General features: G+C 36.4%; 1 protein-coding gene across 3 annotated transcripts; it reads left to right on the forward strand.

Annotated features, from left to right (window-relative positions):
* Window positions 1-4,647: 4,647 nt before the first annotated feature.
* On the forward strand, window positions 4,648-26,234 carry LOC113076405 (zinc finger protein DPF3-like). Of its 3 annotated transcripts, XM_026249052.1 has the most exons (12): window positions 4,648-5,047; window positions 5,246-5,406; window positions 7,366-7,473; window positions 9,632-9,765; window positions 10,677-10,772; window positions 11,017-11,089; window positions 11,873-11,914; window positions 14,003-14,140; window positions 15,640-15,768; window positions 23,713-23,825; window positions 23,989-24,070; window positions 24,603-26,234. In XM_026249052.1, the coding sequence occupies exons 1-12, from the start codon at window positions 5,031-5,033 to the stop codon at window positions 24,668-24,670; spliced, it is 1,161 nt and encodes a 386-aa protein (XP_026104837.1). In that variant the 5' UTR covers window positions 4,648-5,030; the 3' UTR covers window positions 24,671-26,234. The 3 variants fall into 3 exon arrangements, with proteins under 3 accessions (XP_026104837.1, XP_026104839.1, XP_026104840.1); XM_026249054.1 differs by lacking the exon at window positions 11,873-11,914 and having other exon boundaries at window positions 4,651-5,047; XM_026249055.1 differs by lacking the exons at window positions 23,713-23,825; window positions 23,989-24,070; window positions 24,603-26,234 and adding an exon at window positions 20,331-22,095 and having other exon boundaries at window positions 4,654-5,047.
* Window positions 26,235-26,875: the final 641 nt, after the last annotated feature.

The following is a 26,875-nucleotide window of genomic DNA, read 5'->3' on the forward strand; positions in this document are numbered from 1 at the left end:
TCCCTATCCTCGGTGCAGCATAGACTATTTTAAAATACCCATACAATCACACAAAATACGGTAAAGTGAGAGGTTTTGAAGAAGTTTAAAGATAACATATTTCTGTATCTGTAGCCAACAGAGCATTTCACGAAGGCAAATGGTTTTGAACAGAAAGCTCCGCCCCTAAATTAGCATCATAGGCTGAGCCAAATGTTGCTGTGTTTAACATAAAAAATGGAACACTTCTAGAAATCTGGACTCTTTGTAGTGAGGTTTGTGAATGAGTTGATTTGAACAAGCAAGCCATGGTGATTTAAAAAAAAAAAATCAGTTCTTGTTTATTTGCACTGATGAAAAGCTTCCTTAGGAAGTGCCTTGAGACAAGACGTCTCTGTGCTGGCCTGTTAACAAATGAAAGCTTAATCACATTTGGAGAGCCGGTTTACAAAGCACGTGTCTAATTGAAATGCAGTGCTGATTATCATGACAATATGCATATGTATTTGAAAACGAACAACAATTCTCTGTGCAATGCCTACCTAAGCCAATGATTATTCATGGACACCTGTCCTTAGAGAGAACATTGGGATTAAATCAAACTAAAGGGGTCATTTCAATATGAAAGACATCTTCTACATACTTAAGAAGTGTGGCTATGTTCTTTTGAGACAATAAGTGAGACACCCCTGTTGTTCAAGTAATATGAATATAAACGCTGGCTGAGTTAAGGGGCCTCAAGCCTCTGAGTTCCACACAAAACTGTGAATGAGCCGCAGCTCTGCTCTGCTGAATAAAGAGTAGGTATTAATTTCCTAAGAGCAGCCCAGGCACAAAGCACATGGCTCAGTGCAGAAGGTTCATTTAGCAGTTTTCATAGAGGCTGAAATAGGCTGATCGAAAAACACTTGTTTACAAATGCATTTGATTTGGATGTGTGAAAAACTGAATAAATGCTTTACCTCTCAAAGAGAACCTATTCTGCTGCTTTTCAGTCAGCAGTTTTTCCTACAAACAGAAAATTATTTATATACTTTTTTTTCCTTTCTAAACTGGTTATTTGGGTCTACCAATTTGGCACCATTTATTTTTCCAGAAACATTATATAATAAATTTTATAATATATAGTTATAACAACAATCTTAATAATTTCATGCGGTTACACTTTATTTAAGGTACAGTTCTCACTTTTAACCAGGACTGCTCCCTAATAGTCAGCTAACCTTTATTGTGCTTTTCCACTGCATGGTACAGTTCAGTACGGTTCACTTTTGGGGGCTTGGGTTTCGTTGTCTGTTGAGGAAGTACAGATGTTCCTCTCATTGATAGCTAAGGAGTGGATCCCAATGAGAGCTTGATGGGACGATCTGGAATGAAATTGTTTTTTCTGGAATCGCGGCAGTAACGTTAGCAGGCAAATACGCAAATATAATGACATGTAATAGTCCCGCCCACTTCTTAAGCGGTACTAAAATGCAGTAGAAACGCAAACCGAGTTGTGCCATGCCAAGTCATGCCACGCAGTGGAAAAACCACCATTGGTCGACTAGAAGAGACTTGGTTGACCAAAATTGTATTAGTTGCAGAAAAAAAAAATCGCAATCGGTGCGGTCATGGCAGTGGCTAGATTTTGTGGTAATGCAATACATCAAAACGCTCACCTAACATTCATCGACCTCAAATATTATCTTCTTATCTTCTGAATATGTTAGTAGCAACTTTACATGGCCGCTCAATCTATTGTTTACCCTGGAAAATATATATATTTTTATATTCACTATAACATCAAAACATTGCGCTTTTGTAAAATAATGAAAGCAAACAGGATGCGCTTTCTGCCATTTCAGCCTCTTGGATCTTGCTCTCTGAGCATGAAACTCTGTGTGTATACTCAAAGGAAAAAAAATATTCTCAGATTAGATAATTTGTATGAAACTTGCATGCAGGTTGCATTCACTTCTGTGGAGATGATGATTCAGTTTCGCCAACTTCATCTCTTACACCGAAAACACAGAAAACACTAGTTTATCAATAGATTATTAAAATTTATTTAATAAAATCTTACTGTTTTTCCCTGACACATTCATCATCATTACTTTTACCAGTGTGCTGTTGCAAGCTTTATGGTTTATTAATAAATGTGTGATTAGTCAACTAATGCTTAAAATAAATGACTACTAGTCGACCAGTAAAATCTTTAGTCGAGCCCTAGTTTTTAACCACAACTTTTTCCTCAATAAACTCCTTAATATGGCTTATTTATAGTTAGTAAGGTAGTTGTTATTGGGTTGGATTAAGGATGTAGAATAAGGTCATGTAGAATATGTGCTTTATAAGTACTAGTGAACAGCCAATATGTTAGTAATGTGCATGGTAATAAGAAACTAGTTAATAGTGAAAATATGTCCTTTACTAAAGTGTACCTTTTATACTTATTTGTACATATTTAATTTATAAATGTACTATTAAATATTAAATATACATAAAAAATAATAACAATAAATAACACAACAACAAATACATGAATAGTTAATAATAATAATAATAATAAGACAATGTTTTATTTGTTTAGAATAATTATTATTGTCAAAACTCAGAAATATAATCATGATAATTTTCTTATGATAATTAATTTAATGTTAAATTTATCATATTGAGTATTACATATACAGAACTGAAAATACATTAAAAAAAAAAAAAAAAAAAAATATATATATATATATATATATATATATATATATATATATATATATATTTCTAATTTCTATTAAAATAATTAAAAAGAGTTTTGGTTTTTGATTTTGGATTTTGGTTTTTGATTTTGGATTTTGTTTATCAGACATGAATATATATAAATATAATATTTAATACATTTTATATTTATTTTTCCATTCAACGTACAATGTTGATGTTTTGCACTGGTCTACGTCTTTAGAACCTCAAAGAAGAATTGAAATCCATAATATCCTGTTATGACACCTAGCTTAATGTTTACACATTCCAGTGTCATACCAACCTAAAATTTTGGTGAGATTACATAGAATGAGAAACCCAGCTTTAACCTTTCACTTTCAAATTGAAAGGATTTTACTTGGCCAAAGTCACATTTCTGTTCCTGACCACACGTTATTATAACATGGATCATCTATAGTACTGTAGCTTCATGCTCTTGAGGGTTGTGTAAATCAAATACTGTGACAGATTTAATAAACATTCCTTCTATTCTCCTATGTCCATAACTAATCGACATTAAAAGAGTGAAGATCTTAACGACCTTCAAGAGGCTGTCTTTATCCGTGCCTCCAGGGATGTGGCAGAGAGAACACGTGTCTTCTAACACACCAGTCAAACTGTTTACATAACTGCTCCACTCTTTTGACCAGAGTCCTTGCATCGAGTGTAATATGGGAGTCCATGAACACATGGTTTGTTTATAGTAGAGGTTTTGTTTGGAGGAGGCTGTATGAAGCATGATGAAGTTCTCTCCTTAAGATGGTGTTGATAGACACCATCATCATCAGCCACTCATTGGTAAGCACTTGTCATCTCTAGGGGCTGTTATGGTTTTGTTTAAGGTGCTGAAAAGTAGTTGTAGATCGCCTCTGAGAGAGAACTTGAGTTGAGAGCCATCAGGTCAGTTTAGTACAGTGGAGCATGTTGATGATTATGGGGATAGCAGCTTTCGCGCAGGTCGTGGGCGCTCTAATGCGGGCCTCTGTCACTGCAACTTACATAATGACTTCTGCTGTCTCCAGCTGATAGCACAGGCATTTCATTTTACCGAAATAATGCTCACAGGAAGCCCAGGAAAAAGGGTGGAAAATAATGCTGGAGGAAGGAAGAAATGTAGATCTGGAGATTTTAAAGATGATGAAAATAATGAAGAATTCAACAGCTGATTTGGGAGAATACTGGTTTCAGTGTTTTTTTTTTTTTTGTTTTTTTTTGGTAGAGACTGGAAATCATTCTAGTTTCTGTTTTGATTTCAAATATATTCTGGTTTCTTATTTTATGAATGATTTTAGTCATTTCAGAAAGAATGGATGATGTTTAGACAACATAACAATGAAATTCATATTTATTCCGTCTAGCAACTGTTATCTCACCTAAACACATACAGTACTTTGTATATATATACTATCAGTGTAGCATGTCACTTGTGACAAAAGAAAAAAAGTGACAAATGCTATCAATCATTTACTCACCCTAATGTCATTTTAAACCTGTATGACTTCCTTTATATTGTGGAACACACACACACACACACACAAGATATTGAAGAGTGTTTGGAACAGTTGAAACAGTGAAAGACAATGGGGTCCATATGGGTGTTGAAATATAATGGTGTTGACTTCCTGTGATATCTTAAAAGTGTAATAAGGACTTTGTGTTAGTACTACACATATACAGTGTACTAATATTGTAAATAAGTAATTTAGAATTAGTATTTGAAATTTGGAAATAGGTTGATACTCCAACTAGGCAGGTGGGGGTATTGTAACACTGTTACCATCCATCACAGAAAACTAGTTTTTTTGGTATGCATTTGTATGTTTGGTTAAAAAGTCTCTCTCTACCTCCATACACGCGTATTTTGAGTGTTATTCATTGCCCAAAACAAAAACAATTTCAAGATGGATTTCACTGACAGCATTTTTCCTCAGAATTTCTGTAGATATGGCAATAATATCGCTATTGTCAAATCATCTGTCCAGGATAATTGTGCAGTGGAAATCTGACATTGTGACAGCACTTGTCCAAAACAACAGTGAACCTCATTGGTAGCCGTATTATTTTAATGTAATGGTTCTGAATAAAAACTGGTTTTCCATTCTCAAACCTACTTTTGGGAGTAGACTAGGCTATCAAATGTTAGTTGTCTCATTTGTCTTTCTCAGACCTGCTTTTCATACCTGCCTGCTTTTTCTCTTCTGCTCCCTCTAAACACTGAGGCTCTTTGTGTCACCATTCTAAGTTGGAATACTCCTCTTTATCCAGCCCAGCATTCCTTACATATCTGTGTATCCTCTAGTCCGGAGAAGACTGATCTAATGGAAACAGGAGGCAGGTATGGGGAGAGAAGCCATGCAGGCTCTCTCAGGTCCAGTGTCTCTTCTGTCTTTCAATTTGGAAGTTGGAAGTTACATTTGGATACTATTAATTATTAGCTGAAGGTGGCACTGCTCAGAATCTCTCTTTAATGATTCACACCGGCGTGGTTTATGCTAAAGCAAGGCTTCCTCACCAAAAATTGTGTCTTCCTCAGGCTCGGGGACCAGTTCTACAGGGAGGCCATTGAGCACTGTCGCAGCTACAATGCCCGCTTGTGTGCGGAGCGCAGCGTACGCATGCCCTTCCTGGACTCTCAGACGGGCGTAGCTCAAAACAACTGCTACATCTGGATGGAGAAGCGGCACCGGGGGCCAGGTAGCACCTTCTGCATTTACCTTTCAAATAATATTAACAGCAAAAAGACTTGGGATGAAAAGTTGACTCAAAATGAAAATTCATTATTTACATACCTTCATGTTGTTACAAACCTTTATGCTGATATTATTAATATTTTATTTTATCATTAAAGAATCTTTACTGTTCACTGTCTGTTAAGCTCCAAAAATGAATGAATGAATAAATATAATATAATATAAAAAAAGCTCAATGGACAGGATTATCAAAATATTAGTTTCTATTGAGAACTTCTTATTTTATAAGGGGTTTTCGTTTTGTTTTTGGAGTTTAACAGCCAGTCAGTCAAATGAGATTGGGATGACATGATGGTGAGTAAATTATATTTTGGGTGAACTCTCCTTGGTGTGGTGTGCTAGCATATATTAGCAATATTTTACTTCTATTGCATATGTGTTCAAGTGCATTAAAGGAACTACAGAAGGAGTTTGTTGGGCGCTGTCATCTCAAGACTCATCCTAATCAAATGTTTAAAGTTGGTAGACTGCATTATGTCCAGTTATTCTACAGATTTATTCTCACCACAGCCATTTGGCAAAGTTGGACTTTGGCACTTTACATTCCGATTTTAAAATCCTCTTAAAATGCAGCTCTCTAAAGATAAAGACTGATGAATTTCATTTTAAAGCAGATGGTACAGAGAGTGCAATCAAACTTTGTGTTGACGATTGTTTATACAGCATACCAGTGTTTAGGAAATTGTACGTTTGTAACATGTTAAACAATGCAGTGCACTATTTAATGTAATGAGGCAGAAGTATGTCTCTAGTCTTTCCACAGCATTCCTTCCCTTATTATCTGACCAAAACAGCCAATATCTAGACATACAGCTGCCAAAGGGAACAATATGCATGCCGAGAACCGGACAAAAATAGAGTCAGCGCCTCGCAGCTAAAAGCTCCTTAGCCACACCCTACACTTTGTGGTAGACCAGTGTTTATTGGATGTTTTTTATTCTGGGTTTCTCTCTCTCTCTCTCTCTCTCTCTCTCTCACACTTCTGATTCCTCTGTTTTACCATTAGAGACTGGAATAGATGAATAACTGCGACCATGTGCCTCACAGATCTATGTAACTGCACAGATTATGCGTAATGAGCCAATCAGAGAGAATGACCCTGTGAAAACCAGCATTTTTATTAAAGATGTTTTACTCAAGTTCTTGTGTTTAACGCTCTATCCAGATAAGACTGGTTTTGTGTTTCTCAGAGTGATGCCTCTAAGTGAAAATGTACATTTACATAGACTGTCCTTCAAAAATTTGGGGTCAGTTAAGATTAAGAAATTAATACTTTTATTCAGCAAGGATACATGAAATTGATCAAAAGTGACAGTGAAGACATTTTTAATTTCACAAAACATTACTATTTCAATAGTAAGTGCTGTTCTTTTGAACTTACTATTGATCAAACAATCAGAAAAAAATATTAAACAGCACAACTGTTTTCCACATTGATATAAAAATGTCTCTTGAGCACTAAAAATTATATTTATTTATTTATCAAATGATTATCTGGAGTACTGACTATTAAAACTTAAGACTTGCCATCACATAAATAAATTACATTTTAAAATGTTAAAATGGAAAACATTACTTATAAGTTGTAATAATATTTCATAATATTTCTGTTTTTACTGTTTATATATATAAAAAATGCAACCTTGTTGAGCATAAGAGACTTCTTTTTAAAATGTTTCTTTTTTAATCATTTACTTTGACCTAAGAGCACCTGTCATCTCATAACATCCACATCCAGACAATAGATTCTAATCCTAACTGGTATTTGAAATCACAAATATCCTCCATTATTAAGTCAACCTAAACATTGTTTACAAAAAGAATCCCATCCCAATAGTGCTTATATGAAGAATGTGTGTAAGAGCCTATTCAAACCATGCTAGTACTGTCTGTTTGATTGCAGGGTTGGCAGCAGGTCAGATGTACACCTACCCAGCACGTTGCTGGAGAAAGAAGAGGCGACTTCACCCACCACTTGACCCCCAGCTTCGCCTTTGTGAACTCCGACTCGGTGAGTGGCTAATTGTGTGATTTCTCTCAAGCTTACATATTGGTTTTGAATTCTTTTTTGCTGCACTTTTCTCTCCTTCCTTGCTTCTTTGCTCTGAGGTCATTCAGAGGCTGTAGAACTGGCCCATCTGGGTCTCATTATCCTTCTCTGTGTCCGTGTGTGCCCTGACCGGGCCCCTTTAATCATTTGGCCATGCAGCTTTAGAATGTAAGTCTTGGAGACTGATTGGGGGTCTACAGAAGGGCTGGAAGAACTTGATAAAGGCACATAAAGGCCTGTCTGTGTCAACAAGAAAGCCCCTCTATTATTTTCTTAGCTGTCCCTGGAAATACAATAGCAGCAAAGCAATATAAGAACCCTTGACCTTCACTTGGAGCTCAGCCAGCATGAGTTCAGCAGAAAAACAGTGAATAAAACTGATTCAGGCCTGAAATAGAGTGTGATTGTTTTCCAATAATGTAGATATCAGAAGACCCTCCAAAGCACTCCTCAAATCACATGACTGCTCTCCTGAGCCATTCAGACATTTAGGTATGGTGAATATTTAAGATCCACTATAGTCTACTCTTAGGTATAGTTCATGCACAAATTAAGGTTTTGTCATTATTTACTCAATCTCATGTTGTTCAGTTTCTATATGACTCTCTTTCTTCTGTGTCCTTCTAAAATTTTGAAGAATTTACACTTAACATTTAAATGTTTGGGGTCGCTAAGATATTTTCATGTTTTTGAAAGTCTCTTATGCTCACAGAGGATAAGTGCAAACATGAAGATTAGTAAAAAATGACAGAATTTTCATTTTTGAGTGAGCTATCCCTCTAAGTTATGTGCTTTCCGGAGTCCTGGAATTGTAATATTTACACTATAGCGAGGCATAATTCTGGTCGGTTACAGCAGGACATCGTTCTTGCGCTTCCTGTCTGAAATGTGTTTGTGTTGTACATTTCTGGGTGCTCAGCCACTGTAAACAGCTTTGGTGTCCAATATCCCATCCAAGTCTGGTTCATACCGACAAGCAAGCAAGCTTAATTCCAATGTTCATCTCCATGTGCTGTCGTTTTCTGCACAGCAGATGTGGCATGTAGAACAGCCTCTAATTCAAAAAAACTGATTCAGTCAGGCTATTTTGCCTGCTATATAATCACGCCACTGTGACAACACCAAATAGCTGCATCTCAGTGAACTGCTATATTCATTATGCTCTGCGCTTGCCATATGAAACGGACTCCTCAGCGTGATCTTGCTAAATTCTTCATTAAAGCAGTACATAGTCTTTCCAGTCAGTGTGTGCCTTTTCAGTGCCAATGTTGTGATTTAATGGCATGCATAAATATTGCAGTGCTGTATTATATTGCGATGATTAAGACCTTATGATTTGTGTCTATAGACATCAACCTCTCTTAGCCTCTTGTTTTAATGAGAGACGGGGGATGGGCGGCTGCAATCAGCCCCTGACTGGCACTCTGCGCTATTTTCAGCTCCTCTCCCAGGGGAAGAGTGTGTCTCGGCTCAATCAGACACAAAGAGAATAAAGACAAGGACAGAGATTCATAAAAACATTCTCAATCATGTACACACATTACGGAGTAGGAACATCAGAAACCAAAGCTTCTTGGGACACTTTAACTCCACTGAAGCAGATTATAGATCAGAAAACAATTCAAATGTTGTGACAGACCTAAGGGTGTGTTTCAACCCACTCCTTAGTTTACTAGTAAGTGCACTACTCATAGAGTCAGCCATTCCTAACCTGTCATTGTCATTGCACTGAAACGTTCATACCCTACCCAGAATGCACTGTAACAACCGGTGAACATCAGATGTTTACTCAGAAATGATCATGTCTTCTTAAATCTAAATTCTTTCTTTAATTTTGCAGTCCTCATGTGCACTAAAGGGGAAAAACCTAAGCCAGTAAAGGTTGATACAGTAATTAGGGATATTAAATATATATATAAAGATAAAGATCCCCCCAAAATACTATTTTATTTTGTTTTATTTATACTACTATTCAATTGTTACCATTCAGTCTGAAGCTGTTCTTTTGCACAATCCATTCGTCTGTTTTCAGTGACGATGTTAACAGTTTATGGAGGAGAGGTTCAAGGAAGCCGTTTACCTGACATTCTCATTTTCTCCCTCTTTCTTTCTTGTTTAGAGGCAGAGCTGATGGCCAAGAGAGAAGCCCCGGCGACGGAGGCCACGGCCCTGGAAGCACTGTTACGAGGTGATGGGATCTTGGACAAGAGGAACAATAACTCCAAAGAGGAAGAGACACTACTGGAAATCCAGGTAACATATTGACAGTCCTTTCTAAGGGATTTCATTGGTTTATACGTGCATGATAATATATTAAAAGTCAGTGTCAGACTTAAAGAGTGGTTTCAGTTGTTGGGTCACGAACCACAAATAGGTTGTAGTTTCGTCCTGAAAGATTCACAGACAGACAGGAAAAAAAACACAATAATATACAAAAAACAACGGCAACAGAGATGCTTTGCAAAGGATTTAGGTGATGGCACAGAGCATTATAAGATGCAATCTACCATCAATCAGCGATATCTACCTTTCACTGTTGGTGTAAAGCCCAATCCATCATCTGAGACCCCATCCTCCCCAGCCGCAAGCTGTTTTGTTTCCTACCTTCTGGCAAACAATACCGCACTATTAAGGAGCACTAGACTCGATAAAACTCAAACTGCAGCATGCTTTCTACACGATGCGCTTCACATTATATCTTCACAATATCACACAAGCAAGAGATATTGTACCCAAATATCATTAAAGAAAATGCACGACTGCGAGGAAAATCCTGATTTCATACAACAGTTGAATAGAAGTTAATATTAAGTTAGATTACATTTTAAACCTAATTGTGCCCGATACAGTGTCTGTTTATGCTTCCCAGTGAAGGCACAGGAGAAGCAACACACAGTAGATGCTGTTTCATTCCTGAATGAATCAGCGTCTTTGAATGATTCAGTTGAATGAATGATTCAGTGGCCCACTCATAAAAACAATCAGCTTTTAGTGTTTCCTGTGCTATTTCTTTGCTACAAAAAACAGTGTTTTAAGGACCCCATTGACCATATATGGCAACGAAGATCTCCACTCTTTCTGTATGTGGACTGTTGTCTTTTCTTGTGCAGTGCATTGATCATCGTCATCTAATCGCTTAGCCCAACTTTCTTCCTCCTCTGCAGAGGGTGCTTGAGGCAGATGAAAATGGTGATGGTTTCCATGACGATGAAGATTTTGAAGTGGACACACCGAAGAGGAAGCATCGAAACAAAGGCAGGGTGAGTGATGAGCATGACTCAAAGTCTGCGGATGGTGTGAAGGAAAAAAGGCAAGCGAGAGCAAGAAAAAGAGACAGCCAAGACAAGGCAGACTGACACCAGAAAGGGAAATAAAGCATGAAAAATAAATACCTTGTTGATCTCTCTGAGTTATGGTGTGTGCAGAGACTAAGAAAAGATGAACGAGAAATGATCTAAACAAGAGAAAGTAATATCATGTAATTTTATGTTATTTGTTGATCAGGGTCGAGGCTCTGCACGCAGGCGAACAGAGGCAGTGGCCAACGACGATCAGGATAAACCCTACGTGTGTGACAGTAAGGGTCAATTTCATAATTTCATATGCAACCTTTGTGCCTTCAATTCTAAGCAACTTGATATAGATATATCATTTTGTATACGTTTGTACTGCAAGAGAAAAACTAATTAGGAAATTTGTAAACTGTAACCTAATTTGGCATTATGTATTTGAGTCCAAAAGTCTGAGACGACATCGAAAATCATTTTCAAAATTTCTTTTCTTTAAATAAAGTTTTACACCTGATAATAAAGAAACTTTTAAAATTCAGAAAAAAATAAATACTGTATATATATATATATATATATATATATATATATATATATATATATATATATTTACAATTAATTAATCAATTAAGCAAGTTTATGGCATTCTGGGTTCTTTAAGATTTTTTTATGCAGACAATATCATTTGTATTTAATTATTTTAAACAAGGTTAGAGGTCTCAATTTTTTGGACCCCAATGAATATTAATGATTTTTTTTCACTTCATACAGCTGTCGGATAAAATAATGTTAATCATCTCTGACTTCTGTTTTAATCATGGGATTTGATCTATTTTGACACTGTTTGTTTGGCTGTCCTATTTTGGCGTCCTAAAAAACGTCTTTCATTTTATCATATGGTACCTGCCTGTGTTTCTGATCTTGGCATGGTGGCCTTTTATAATAACAAAAGCATGTGACAACCCGAGGAGATACTACAGCTACTTTGGGTTCCAGAGGCCTCTCTGAATGTAACTTACTTCCTGTATTTTGTTTTCTGTCTCCTCTTTTGCTTTGTGTCTCCTCTGTTTCAGACAGATACAAACAAAAGCATAACTCAAAAACTGCTGACTCAGGTATTCAGCCATGTTGCCATCTTCCTCTTGCTCAGACATGTGGTATATTCTAATGACAAGGCTAAACAGTTAATGCTCATGTCGGGGAGAGATTATTAGCATAAATCTACTGGTTCAGTCTTTTCTCTGTAGCTGCTATTGATATTTCACACTGCTTGTCAAAGCTCTCACGCATGGCTATCAACACTGCTGCTAAAATACCAGAGCTTGAACATGTAGCCTTTTCATTGCTGCATCTAGATTGCAGACCCTCTTCTAGGTCAAATCTGCTGCAATGCTGGAATGATTGACTCTGGATGTGCAGTTTGCTGAAATGAAATGCATGTAGTCGCTTCCCTTTTCCATACTATATGTTCTTCCTTAATGATTCCTGTGTCCAGCTGTACGATTCAACAGTCCGTACAAAAATAACATCTGTTACATCAAATACTAGATGCCTAAAGGTGCACTAAGTACATTTTCCACAGAAATTAATACCATTAATATGATTTGAATGATGAAATATGATTCATGATTCATTTATTTATCTCATGAGATAGACATATCACTGACCAATAAAATCTGTTTTATTTATTTATTTATTTATGTTCACAATCTCACTTTAGCATACTTTTTAATTAATAAACTTTAATTGAGAATTGAATGAAATATATGTAGGACATATGTATATTATATATTTATTGCAATTAAATTAAAATGTATTATTTTAATAAATTTATGTGCTAAAAATATGTGCTTTAGTATGTTCGTCAGCTCATAAAACTAAAGGTACTTTTTTAGAGCATGAATTTATTTAATGTACTTTAAAGCATTACACATTTTAGGTGTTAAGAAACAGAGTCATGAAGGCATACTCTCCTTAAGTACACTTAAGTGGACTTTTATTATATTAATATTATATTATCTGCAAGTACTTTTTTATTTTATTTTACAAACCTAAGATCAAAAGTAGACTACAAGTGCACATTCAACACAATTAAGCACACTATGGTTGGATACTTAGTGCTCCTTTGTGCATAAAATAAAAAATTAAACAAAGACAAAATGAAAACTGCATTCAAAACCATTTAACTGTAATACAGTTTACTTCTGAGTAAAATGAATGATCATTCAGGACAAAATGTGAGAAGTGATATAACTTATTCATTGAAATGTAATTGGACAGGCTTACCCTTGAAAATAAAAGTAAATTTCATGTTGTCTAATTGGTAATATAGGGAAAATATATTGAAAATGTAATACAAATCCATATTACACATACTTATGTAAATCTAAATCATTTTAGTTACTAATTATTGTCTATAAAAATAAAAAAAAACAATTTCCTAGTTGTGATTCTATTCAGATACTGTACACATCCTTTCGTTCTCTATGGTTTGTCCATCCTTTTTCTTTTTGGATTTGTAGTGACAGAATTTCTGTGAAAATATTGCTTACCTTCCTGGTATTGCAGTCTGCAACCCACAGATGCTTGACATGTTTAATGCATCCTCCTGTTGGTAGAAGGAAATCTTTTCTGTACTGAGGTTTACATAATATGACAACCTAAGCCAACATGCAATTAATTTGTATAACGTATCCATTAACCACAACAACATTATGATATAGTTATGTGATATATCCCACATCTGTAATCTAATAGGCCAACTGGCAGTAACGTGTTTTCAGTGATCGGATCAGTCCAATAGCACTTGACCATATTAAAATCTACCTATAAATGCACACAAGACATATAGTGTCAGTGACTGATTCTGACTGCATTCGACACAGGTGTGATTTAATATGAAAAAAGTAATATTCATAGTTTTGCTCCGCATCTGTATGTTCATGAAGACACACTGTGGGGTTGCAGTGCTAATACTGTGCCTTAAACACTGTTCTTACACCCCACATGTCTCTCTCATTGGCTGAGAACATGCAATGTAGATTTTGTGATAGCGCTTTGACTCCAAAACTAGGTGCTTTGTGAATTTCTTAGATATGTGTTAGCATCCCAGCTTCATTATTTGAATAACCTAGTATTATTTGAGATTAAGAAGTTTTTGCCAGTAAAATGAATTTCATTTTGACCAATGTTCTTTATCTTAGTTTGTGGGAAACGTTACAAAAACCGTCCTGGACTAAGTTACCATTACACCCATACTCACCTTGCTGAAGAGGAGGGTGAGGAAGAACGTGAAACTGAAATCCCCCAATCTCCTCCTATCCGCCATGAGAACCATAAACGTAAGTTTATATTCATTTTAATTGTAAAATAAGTGTTTTGATATCTAGCACTCTGTTCCAACCAGGGGGAATCTAGGATTATTTCAACTGGGGGCACAAAAGGGGGGCCACAAATAATATAGTGGAACAATCTTAATCTTTCGCATCTGAGCTCGTTTGACCCCCAAAGCCCAGTTCCGTTTTATTAGTGTGAGTGCTCCGTGCCGCGCTTGGGCATGTGGTTCATTTAGTCCGGCTGGAAGAGGTGGACCAGGACACAGTTTGGTTGGGCTCGGATGTGGTACGCATGCAATGTGGGCGTTAATCATGCCGGAGCGCGAAACAGATATTGGGGGGCATGGGGGATGTAATCTCCTCGCTCTACTGAGAAATCTGACCAACAGCGTGTGCCTCCCGATCAACTGCCTGTAAACTGGGGAACGAAAAGAAGCAATAGCGGCCACATAAACCTTTAACATTGACAGTAGACTCCCATTATCTAGCCTGTGTTGCACAAAAAACATAGAACATCCAACTCATGACAGCGCACCTGGTGGATATCTCTATCACAGCTCCATTTCATGAACACTCTCCAATTTAGTGCATACAGTGCCTAGTTGAAGGTGCACAAGACTTAAGGTCTCCAAAAATTTCATATGAGTTATTTCGTATTCAAATTTCCTTCGTTCAGTTCGGCCAATCAGTTTTCCTGCTTCCATAACTTTTAAACCTGCATTCCATAACAGTTAAACCTGTTATGACATGTTATATACTTTTTAGATTACATTTTCTGGTTAAACGTCTTATTTTGGACATACTTACAAGGCATTGTATCTGTAATTCCCGAATATCCACACTATTGCAGTATTTACTGACAACCCACGTAAGAAGAGAATTCCACAAATAGAGATGGCGACAAATAGGCAAAACTTATGCACTAAAGCTTTTAAAAAATGCCATAACTCAAATAACAGACTTTTTCTGGTGGCATTACCAGATATAATTTAGTCTTCTTAAACAACGCCCCTTTTCAGATCTGCCTCCATTCAATCAACAATTGATGGATTGAACTTTTTTCTTTTTCGATAATCCGTTTCACTTGGATGTATGTCACACAATGAAGAAATAATCAGTCACTGCTTATGTTTCATTGTGATTTTAACCATGGTAAAATCATTGTAACAGCCTGTTTCTTTAGTTAACATCCCTGTGTGAATTTTTGCATAACAATACTTAGTAGCAATTATGTGCTCTTTTCCAAAAACACAGACAGTGAGCTGTCTTAATGTCTACATATTCTATATACATATTCTAATAATATTTTAATAGATATTATTCAGTATTCGATAAGAAAATATGTACATAGCACACACAATCCATTTATACTTTTCAATACTACACTGCAAATGATGTCACAATTTTAGGATGCCTAAAATAATACAAGTAACACATTTAGGTTTTAGAATAGACACTGTTCTTATATTTTATCTTCCCCTTTTTAATTTGTACTATTTTTACAGCACAGAAAGGGCCTGATGGCACGATCATCCCTAATGACTACTGTGACTTCTGTCTGGGAGACTCAGGCTCTAATAGGAAGACAGGCCAGTCTGAGGAGCTGGTTTCCTGTTCAGACTGCGGCCGTTCTGGTGAGTCTTTCACATCACTTCATTATCTCTATTACTCACAGTTACAATATCTGCCCATGTTAGATCAAGAAGGGAGTTTCACCTTCATCTTGTTTTAATCTCACTCTGAGGGAGATGTTTACTATGACATAGCCAATATTAATCTGGTTGAAATTATAAAAATAAATATGTTTTTTTATGAATTGCCAGATGTTTTAGTAGTAAAAAAAGAAAAAGAAATAAACAGTAAAAGTGTTCAGAGATTTCTCTCTCTCAATCTCTTTCTCTTTATGTGTTCACCAAAAGAAAATTATAAATCCCATTTAATGCTTTATCATGTCATGCATCAATAGCACATTTCATCAGCTTGTTTATGCATATCCCATCTTTTCCAGTTTTTTGCTAGAGCATGTTTATTTATTTATTTTATGGGGTTTTGCTTAGTTGTTGTGATTTGGGTATGGCTTGGCATAATGGTGTCATATAGAAATGGTTTCCTAGATAAAGATTAATTCTACTAGAAAGGCTTTTAAATGGAGAGTTCAGAGATGCGCAGATTACCTGTTTTCATGCAGCTGTTTATCTGTTGCAGTCTTGGCGTTTATTCATAAATAATTGCAGTATTTAGAAACACGTTGATTAAAAAAACAACATGTTAGCAGAGATCGGACAGTTATTTTAAAAATGAATTCCAGTATACTTGTTAATTACAAAAAAGTAATCAGTAATTCAATAAAAATACAAAAGTGTGAAAGTAACAGTCCGATTGCATTTAATAAAGTTTGGATTTATCCTGCATGTGCAATGTAGGCCTGTCGCGATAGCCGATAAATCAATTAATCGTCACGGAAAAAAAAATTAGCTTGATAATTATTTTGGCCGCAATAATTTCTTTTTTACATTTTCATTTAAAAATGTAACATGTCATGATGTGGGGTTAGTTTGGAGCGCAGCCTGTGGACAGCCCACGGTAGAAAACACTCTCTCCAATGGCACAGATTTCCCGGGAATAAAGAGATATAATCTCGCTAGACTGACCAACTTTGGGAAGCATCTTTCATTTGCTTGTGGATGTTTGTGTCACAAGTGATATTGCACTGTACTTGCACTACTTCTTTATTTTAATACCGCGTAGCATATTTTGCAAGTAACTTCGTTGTCCTTACTGTCTAAATGGTCCTACTTTTTGCTCGCTTTATTTGGCTTGTCCAGCTCAATATGTCTGTAGGCATGTGGTTGCGTGTCAACGCGCCCAGTGAGTTAACACACACACACACACATATATATATATATATAGGCGCATCATTTTCTCCTTCTTTCCAAAGTGCTTGGGAAGTGGCGCTCCTGAGGCGTCTGTAGTTGTTAAGCATCCATCAGCTGCCATCTCCGCTACAACAAGGACATATCTGTAATGTAAAAACCCTTGCTGTAACTCTGCTACAAGATTTATTTGCGAAGAAAAGTAAAAAAACTTGTCAGTGTTCAAAAACAACAGGGAATTTCAAGCTGATTGAGTTGGTTCTTTTCACATGATCTGGTGCGCTTGAGTCATTCTGAAAAGCTGAGATGTTTTTAACTAGATGTGGAGCAGACAGGCCTGGAAAAAACTAATGGTAAATGGTAAATGGACTGCATTTATATAGCGCTTTCAACAGACCCCATGGCCATCCAAAGCGCTTTACAAGTTGCCTCACATTCACCCATTCACTCACACATTCATACATCGACGGTGATGCCAGCCACTGGCACTTGGTCAGGTGGAGCCAGAGATTGAACCACCAACCTTCCGGTTTGTAGATAACCTACTTGAACCACTGAGCAACTGCTGCCCCAAGCGCGTCGCACCATGTGCACGTTGCGACCGTGTCTCTTTGTTAATGAGCGTGCATACCGCATTTGAAATAACAAACTTGAGTGCCCAAAAGATGCGATATGTGAACAGTCCCGTCATCTGTGGAAATGTTTTCTTTTCGGTTAACGGTTAAACGGTCAATATAAGCATCACTAACTGGCATACACACATAATATAACATACAAAATTAATTAATTTTAAGTCACACAAAGTCAACATGTTGGTATTTCTTGCTCTGAATCTGCCATAAAATAAAATTAAAGTGTTATGTTCTTTGAAAAGGTTTACCTGTGTTATTATGCCATTATCATTATATTAGTTGAAACTTGTCTTAGAACGACAATATTATCGTTTATCGCGATAATTTATGGGACAATTTATTGTCCAGCAAAATGTGTTATCGTGACAGGCCTAGTGCAATGAGAAAATGAATAATTACTACATGATTTTTTTTTACTTAAAGGGGTCATATGATGCAATCTCAAGTTGTCCTTTCTCTCAAACCCAAAGAGATATTCCCTCCTAAAACACCTCATTTAAACATGCCCCCACATGTCTACGTCACTGTGTGGGACGCTTTGCATAATACTGCTCAAATGTTCAGGCAAAGAAAGAAGACATACATTTTATTGGACATCATTTATTTGAAGACATAAATTGTTGCCGCCGTCACCATGTTTTGAAGATGCTGTGTGTTTAGTTGCGAAAGAGAAAATACTTAGTTTGGCCTTCCAAAAGAGGACACAACCAGAAATCAATGGTTAATTTGTATATACATGCAATGTATTCTGCGCACTTTACGGAGGACTGTTTCCTGAACCTGGGTGATTAGCCTACAGTGTTGGCTCTTCTGACTTACAGCATGTATGTACGTTTTCATATTTAAAGGATTTGCCACTGACGATTCTCTTTCGAAACGTGAGTTTTGAGCAGTGTAGAGTAGCACTTGTTGTTTGTCGTTTTTCTGATCACAAATGCAGACATGGTTTTATGTTTACGCAGCACGATGCAACACAATGCGTAAAAGACAGGTATAACTAATCATAATCCATAATTATGTCCCCACTGGATGCAACAAATGCCTCCTTTGTAATGAGTTTTATTGGTTTTGAGTCATCGCCCCGGGACACACGGCATCACAGTATGGTAAGGGGCGTGACATTTCCCTCACACTCTTGAGGCATCTGGCCAATCACAATGCACCTGATAGCTGACCAATCAGAGCACACCTCGCTTTTCAGAACGTTGAGCTTTGTAAAAATCAACTCGTTTCAGAAGGCGTGGAATATAGGAGAAACAATGTACAGTATTTGGAAATGTTTTTTTAACCTTAAACTGCATAAACACTTTGCATTACATAAAATACAAAAAATAATGTCATTTTTTAGCAACATCATATGACCCCTTTAAAGATATTTTGTGAAACAAAAACGGCCATTAAAATCTTAAAATTATAATAATTTATTTTGTTATTGTCTCTTTCGAATTTTCCAATATCAGTATACCAGTTTTACTGCTAAGATCGTTTTGTTGCCATACAAAAGACACTTAAGTGAAAATCATCTATTTGATATTAATATTCTGCTATGACTGTTTTGACCAAGGCTAGATCTAAGTTAATTCTAATGAGAGTTGGAAGAGTAGGAGTGTCATGGGATTCTATCGAAACCGTTAAGTCTCTGAAACTGTTTTTCATTGCCGATGCCAAGACTACAAAGTCTAAAAGCATCTTACTGTACATCTAGATTACGTAGGTTGATGTTAAAAGTTTTCAAGATGGCAGACCTGAGAACATTTGCTCTTTGTAATTATGATAATTTACATTTCAAACAAAAAAAAGAATAATTTTGCTGAAAAATAAAATACCATGCTTGGATTTAGAATGTGCATTGTGTTTGTAAGTGTGAGCCAAATACTGCAGAGCTGAGAATGAGCATTTATATTTGACGTGGCCTTTTTGTTCATCTTTCTGAGTGCTTGAGTTTTGCATTTTTCTTTTACACAAGTTATTTTCCTAGCAAATGATCTTGGAAGGGTCAACTATCCCACATTTATATCCTGGAATTACTTTTGAACTCCTAATATGCTTATAGTTCTTAACTGTTTTAGGGCATAATCAGTTATCTCAGTTCATGTGCGCAAAATATTCTCATATTTATTTTGCTCATATGCTTCCATTCTTTATGTTTTTCTTTCTTGGCTGTTTGATCCATTGCCTTCTCATAATCGAATGCTAAATAGCAAGAACAGGGAGAGACCAAATGTATCCCTCAGTAAAAAAAAAAATAATTATAATAATAATTTTATATATATATATAAGAATAGTTCACACAAAAATGAAAATTTTGTCATTATTTATTAATTTCAAAACCTGTATGACTGTGTTCCACAGAAGAAAAGAAAAGTAAGTCAAACTGGTTTGGAACATCATTCAGTGACTAAATAATGACTGAATTTTCATTTTGTTCATTTTCGTTTTGGGTGATCTATCCCTTTAAACGATTCATGATTCACTTACAGCTAAAAAATGCACTGCAGCTTTAATCTACAGCCAATGAGAAGCACATATTCATGCAATCAGATAAGCAAACCGTAGTCCCTTAATGTATGAGTAACTGCAAAGACTGCAAGTTGTCCAAAACTCAGAGGAGTGTGAGTCCTAGTGAGCTGACTGCAGTGTTACTTGTGTGTGTTTCCACTTTGATGCTGATATGTCCGTCATGCATGTCAGCTGATCGCATCGGTGGGACCAGGGCGAAGAGGAGGACGGGTGGAGTCCTGGACATGTTCGGCGACACGTCAGAGAGCGAGGCGTCCACCTTTCACGGCTTTGAGGAGGACGACCTGGATGGGCTTCTGTCCGACGACAGCACAGGCTCACCTCAGTACAGATAGACAAAGGAGAAACCTCAAGAGAACAGCATCAGAGAAACTTCCAGCATGTGTCTGCTGCCTGGTTTTTTTTTTTTTTTTTTTTTTTTTGTTGTTTTGCAGCCTCATGCGTAATGGATTCACAACTCCAGACACAATGTTAAATTCAGGAATTGTTTTCAAAGGACAAGTTGCAGCCTTTTATAAATTAAGGAATGTTGTTTTTATTGCTTCACACTTCTGTATACCGAGATGTGCTAGTTATGGGACAGAGGAGCCATCACTTCTGGACTGTTTGTTTTCCATCATGGAAAATTGCAGGGACGTTACCAATATGTGGACGTGGATTATACTCCGCCATGTAAGATAAAACGCCTACTGTGTGGAAATTTACTTTAGAAATAGAAATTAAAGAATTTCAGTCCTCAAGGAGGAGAAAATACATGTGTCCGTAGTGAAGAGGGTTTTTTTCCCCTACCTCTGGATAAATACAATATTTGCAAAGAAAGGGATGACGAGAAGGCAGAGAATGGGCTGAGGCCAGGCCCTGATTGGATCCAGAGGGAAGGGAGGACAGTTTGCAGAGAGGTAAGAGCCAGTTGGCATTTAAGTGTCCATCTCTCCTCCTTTCTCAGGACAGCTGCAAGTCCAACAACATCAAAAGAGCATGACATTTGAAATGCCTTGTTTGCTGGAGGATACATGATACTTGGCCTCTCCCTAGTTTTGTTGAATAAGAAGAAGAAAAAGGACTCATATTTTTGGAGTGATTTCCCTTTACTATTCAGGAAACTCTCTTTAAACAACAGGTATGAGAAGGGGTACAATTGTAGCTTAAATGTGCAATGATTCTCATGAAGGCTTTGTTTTGCAAATAAAATCCTGACCATTCACCTCTGTTAACAGATCCAGCTATATAATATATATAATAATACACTGGATTTCAAGCACATAAGCTTCCTACACTTGGTAGGAAAATGCAGTAAATGTGAACAAGAAAAAAGAATACATGCAATAAAAGCCGCAATACACATTAGCCACAGGGACGTCACCCAGTTAATATGGGGATATTTCAGCATATCCATTTTGTATGAAAAACCTTTGCTATATTTGCTCTTTAAAGCTCTTTTATTTTATTGTTATGGCGGACTAATGTGTCACTTTTGAATTGAAACTGTTGCGAAAAAAATTCCGTATTAATGCTTTCGATCTTCTCTCTATTTCAGGGCATTCATTCTTTTGAAAACGATAATATAATTTATTAAGATATTGTATAATGTATATAGGCCCACAAACTGTTGCAGGCTAAACCTGTTGTTCCACAACAGCTCCTGATGATATTTCTCCCAGGGTTTTGGTGTATAAAAATGTTTCAGTGTTTAACATTCAAACTTTAGTTCATTTAATACTAAGCCAAAGGAAACCATGGCTAGAGATAATGCTTTTAACTGCTTCTGTGTCACGCAGACCTGTGGCACAAACCACACAAACACACAGAACACACTTCATGCAAACTGTCATTCATGTGCTCGCTGCCGAGTCCTGTTACTCCAAATGTCAGCCTGCAAGTCTTTCACTGGATTTTGTTACTGAAAAACATTAAACATTTTACATTTGATGAATTACTCAGAGTTCATTTTGTTTCAAGGTAGGAAAAAATGGGACAAGTGACCTCAAGTGGTCTTTGAAAAATGTCTTAATGACACTAAAATATCATACTGAGTATCATAAACATTATCTCAGAGCAAACCACTTTCATGAGACGTTTTTTAACTGGTTCAAGTTCATCAAAGTGGATTTATGAAGGCAGGTCCCATTAAGTTCACATGGAGATTGTTATAACTGTCTTAATTTTGAGTATTGTTTTATCATTTGAAACCTAGTAAACTTATTATTGTGAAATATTTTCTTTACAATAAATAACACTTGGGGTGTTATTTTCTTAAATAATGCATTACATAAAGCATTCATACATGTTTAAGTATGGCTTGTGTCCAAATAATTAGTCTATAATTTCAATGAAACTTAACAGCAATTTATCAAAATATTACACATAAATGATTAAATTATTTGAAGTATTTGAGATATAACTTTTCATATTTTATATGTATTGCATCAAGATCAAGCTCTAAAATCAGTCATTTTTCCATACACTTGCAGGAAATAAAATCAAGGCGAAAAGATTTATGTCTAAACGTTGGCATAATGTGGCTTAATCTATTCAAGCAGTTCTGCATGTGAATACCAGGGACAGAGCCATGAAGAGGAATGAGCTAGCAAAGCTTATGAAACTCTTTTCCCAGTAGAGAAAGAGCTTCACATAACATCCGACGTCAAGCCAAGGCCCCACATGCTTTCCAAACTGGGAAGACTGCACATGCTTTACTGGGCATCCAAGCAAGAGGAGCCTGCTGTTCTCACAGTTTCATTGAGGAAATGAGCAGGCCGAGGAACTGACACCTCCCTAAGAGACAGAAAGACAGAGAGAGAGAGAGAGAGAAAGACAGACATGTGAGGTTACAGAGCCATCTGGCACTTTCCAAACCTGTGCTCACCCTCTCTCTGTGTTAGGAGGGCAGAACAGAAGGTGGAGGTGTTTACGGGGAACTGTTGCTTGTTCCTTCCAAATCGTGTTTAATCCGTTTTTTTCTTTCATGTGTCTGTCTTTATTAACTTAAAAGAATAGTTCTCCCGAAATGAAAAATCTGTCATCATTTACTCACCCTAAAGATGTTCAAAACCTGTATGAGATTCCTTCTTCTTCTGAGTACAAGACACAATCTTCTGAAGGATGTTGGAAATCAAACGGTTGACGGTAGCCATTGATGTCCATAGTATGGAAAAAAAATACTATAGAATTCAATGGCTACCGTCAACTGTTTGATTAGTTTCTGTGCTCAACAGAAGACAAACTTATACAGGTTTGGAACAACTTGAGACAAATTTTTCATTTACATGTTAACTGTCCCTATCTATCTATCTATCTATCTATCTGTCTGTCTGTCTATCCATCCATCCATCCATCATCTGTGTCTATCCCTCCATCCAGATCAATCCACCTTAAAGTATATAAATTACTTAAGAACCTTTCTAACAATTAGTTTTACGACAATTTATATGGATTCATGTTTTCCTAAGTTAAATTTATTATAGTGAAGTTCATCTGAAACTAATCGAATTGTCTAATTATCTAGCTCCTCTTCCTTCTGTCAGATTATTCTTTCATCTCTCTCTTTCACCAGGCCATCCTTCATGTCTGCAGTTCACAGACAACATGATGCAGGCCGTTGGAACGTACCAGTGGCAGTGCATCGAGTGTAAATCCTGCAGTCTGTGTGGCACCTCAGAGAACGATGTGAGTCTTTAAATCCTAAAAAGGAGCATAGATTATTTTCAACATCTCAAACAAGATTCTCAAAGCACTCTTGGAGATGCGGTGTTTGCGTGTTTCTGCAAGCCTCCTCATATGGCTGAGTGTGTGTGAGCTAACAGCTTGGTGATGCCCTCTACTTTTGTAGGATCAGCTTCTGTTCTGTGATGACTGTGATCGGGGATACCACATGTACTGCCTTAAGCCTCCCATGACACAGCCACCCGAGGGTAAGATCACTTCACAGCAACTCAGTAAAAATAGATGATAAAAATCATTAATACATTCATTGTTTGAGTTCTAAAATCTGCCTGACTGGTGTGGCTTGTTGCCTTTTATGCCTGGCCTATAATAACGTGAATATATTAACATGCATCAATAATAAACCATCAATTTTAACATTTCAGTACTGCGACCACAATAAAATAATCATTACTGACGCTTAGAGTTATACATTTAATTTTACTTCATGTGAAAGCTAAACCTTTTTAGGTTTGGTTGAAATTAGGAACTCAGTATTTAACATAAAAAGTCTACATTAATTTGTTAAATGGAGATTCATTTTTTTTTGTTTATAAAAATTATGATGGACCCCTGAAATTCTAATGACCTGCTGCTGAAGACCAATGCTGAATAAAATACTGATTTACAGTACACAGCATAGACAAATGGATAGATGAACAGTCACACAATAAACAAATACACAGACTGTACATGTGAGTCCACTTCATTACAGTTACCTCACAATTGCTTCGTTCACAGGAAGTTGGAGTTGTCATCTGTGTCTCGGTCTGCTGAAAGATAAGGCATCTGGTTTGGGAGAGCCCTAGGCTTTGAGGAGGTTCTGCACAGTCACACACAGACACGCACAGTTGACTCAGGATAGACGTTTGTCTTGGTTTTGCTCTGTAGATCTCCTCCTGTAGTAGTGTGAAGTTGAGTCTTCCTCTACCTCCATGTTACAAACATTTTCCTCAAGCAAGTCTAGGCAGTCGGTAGTCTACCTCGCATCCTGCTCACTAGCAAACCCAAAGGCAGGTTTGAGTCCAGATTGTCAGATTACCTAGAAACATGAGTCTAATTATATATTACAAAAAGTACTTAGTTAAATAGCAACACCAGCACAATAACTGTAATATTACACTTAAATGAAGTGATAATCATATACACACAGAAGCTTTTGAGCTGTGATTCTAAGCTATTATTTCTTTGAAATTATGATGGACAAAGCCAGTTCTAACAAATAACAAAACAGTATACGCTATTTGCCGTTTATACTGTAAGTCTTTAATAAAAAAGCAACATAAACTTATTTGGAGACACACACCAGTTGTATGAAGCAAAACCATTTTCATTTTAGTTCATGTTTTCAATGTGTCTGTGATGTCTGTAAGATCATATGATTTCTTGCAAGATATTTTTGGCTCAGAACCTGTTTGATGTATAGAGGATGAATGTGATTAGAAGCTCATCTTTCTTACTGGGATCCTCATTCAGGTAGACATTTAGAGCTTAGTATCTGAAAGCAATCTTTAAACTAAATGGCAAAAAAATACCTTTTCCATGTATTGAAGCAGCACTTAGCTTTGACTTCAGGACTGGAAAATAATGCTGTCGAGTGTTTTTTATTTGTAATTTTATATATATAATTAAGCAGACAATCGTTTGGTTGGTAAATTACATGATAGCCATCAAATTCAAATACACTTATAATGCTTTTCTTGTTTTACTTTTTCCAGCCTGCTTTTACAAGACTGTTTAATATTTCATTACATTTTGTGGGACAAACTGTATCTTTGCTGCTGGAACATTCCAGTTTTGTGTGTTGCCCTTCATACCTCTCTGAGTGAAACATCTGTTCACTCCATTTTGTATTTCTTTGCTCGTGATATATTAGCATTACTATTTCCATCTGGCCATTCTCTCATGTCATTCCCACCTCCTTCACCTGTATAATACAGTAGAGGCTCTATTTTCAGAGCCACTTCATCAATGCTCTCCAGATCTAGCGATCTGTTGAATATTTTAGCTATGCATTTTTATCTGTTTTAAATGTCATTTACATTACATTTATATTTGTTTTTCGGTTTAAGAAATGTATTAAAGGTTGCAAAATCAAACTACTTTTGATGATGTTTAGATTCTATTCATCTAACCATAGTTAGGCCTTTGGAGCAAAGAAAAAATGATGGAAAACAAAAACTGAAAGTTGATACATTATGACTTTTGCACTTAAAATAGTTAACCCATTCTAAATCTAAACCTTAGTTTATTTTTTTTTTTTTCATTTTTTGTTCAGACTTTAAACCTGAAAACCTGTTTATTTAGACTCCTCATTTGTAAACTGGGTTAACAATCTTTTTTGGGGGGGATATTACTCGATATTGACTGGAGGAACACAGGGAGGGCTTTGTTTAAATATCACCTCGTCTCGTTCCGGAATAAAATGTAAGAATAATTTGGTCTATTCTGCAGTGTTATTAAGGCATTTTCCCTCAGACGAGTTTCTGTGACTTTGTGACTAAACTCACAAATATTTAATGAAGCAGGCGCTATACATGGTTGACTGGTTATTTTTGGCTAAAAAAAAAAGCGCAGCAGTCAAAATAAAAATGGGGGACTGACTTTTAATGATTTTAACTTATAAACTGCTAAAAAAGATCTACTGTGAGGTTGTTAATTGATGGCATTTGGTGGTATGTTGTTAACCTCGTGTACCAGCCATGGACAGGTACCCGCATATACGAGATGCCTTTGTCGTCTAGTAACGGAGTTCCTAGTGAAAACTACATTACCCATAATTCTTTCACCAGAAATTTCCACCAGAGAATCGCAACGTGAAAATTGCACCAAAAGACACCTTTAAATTTGACTCGCGATTGTAGATCTTGTTCTCATGAAAGCTGTCTTGTACTTTTGTCTATTTGTTTGATTTTCAAATATTATTTTATTCAAATTAAAGTTTGGAATGTTCTGAATCAACTGATTCAGCTTAGAATTCTTTAACGAGAACTAAAAATCCCCATAGGAAAAAT

Source organism: Carassius auratus, unplaced genomic scaffold (genome assembly GCF_003368295.1).
Source record: "Carassius auratus strain Wakin unplaced genomic scaffold, ASM336829v1 scaf_tig00020406, whole genome shotgun sequence".
Taxonomy (NCBI): domain Eukaryota; kingdom Metazoa; phylum Chordata; class Actinopteri; order Cypriniformes; family Cyprinidae; genus Carassius; species Carassius auratus.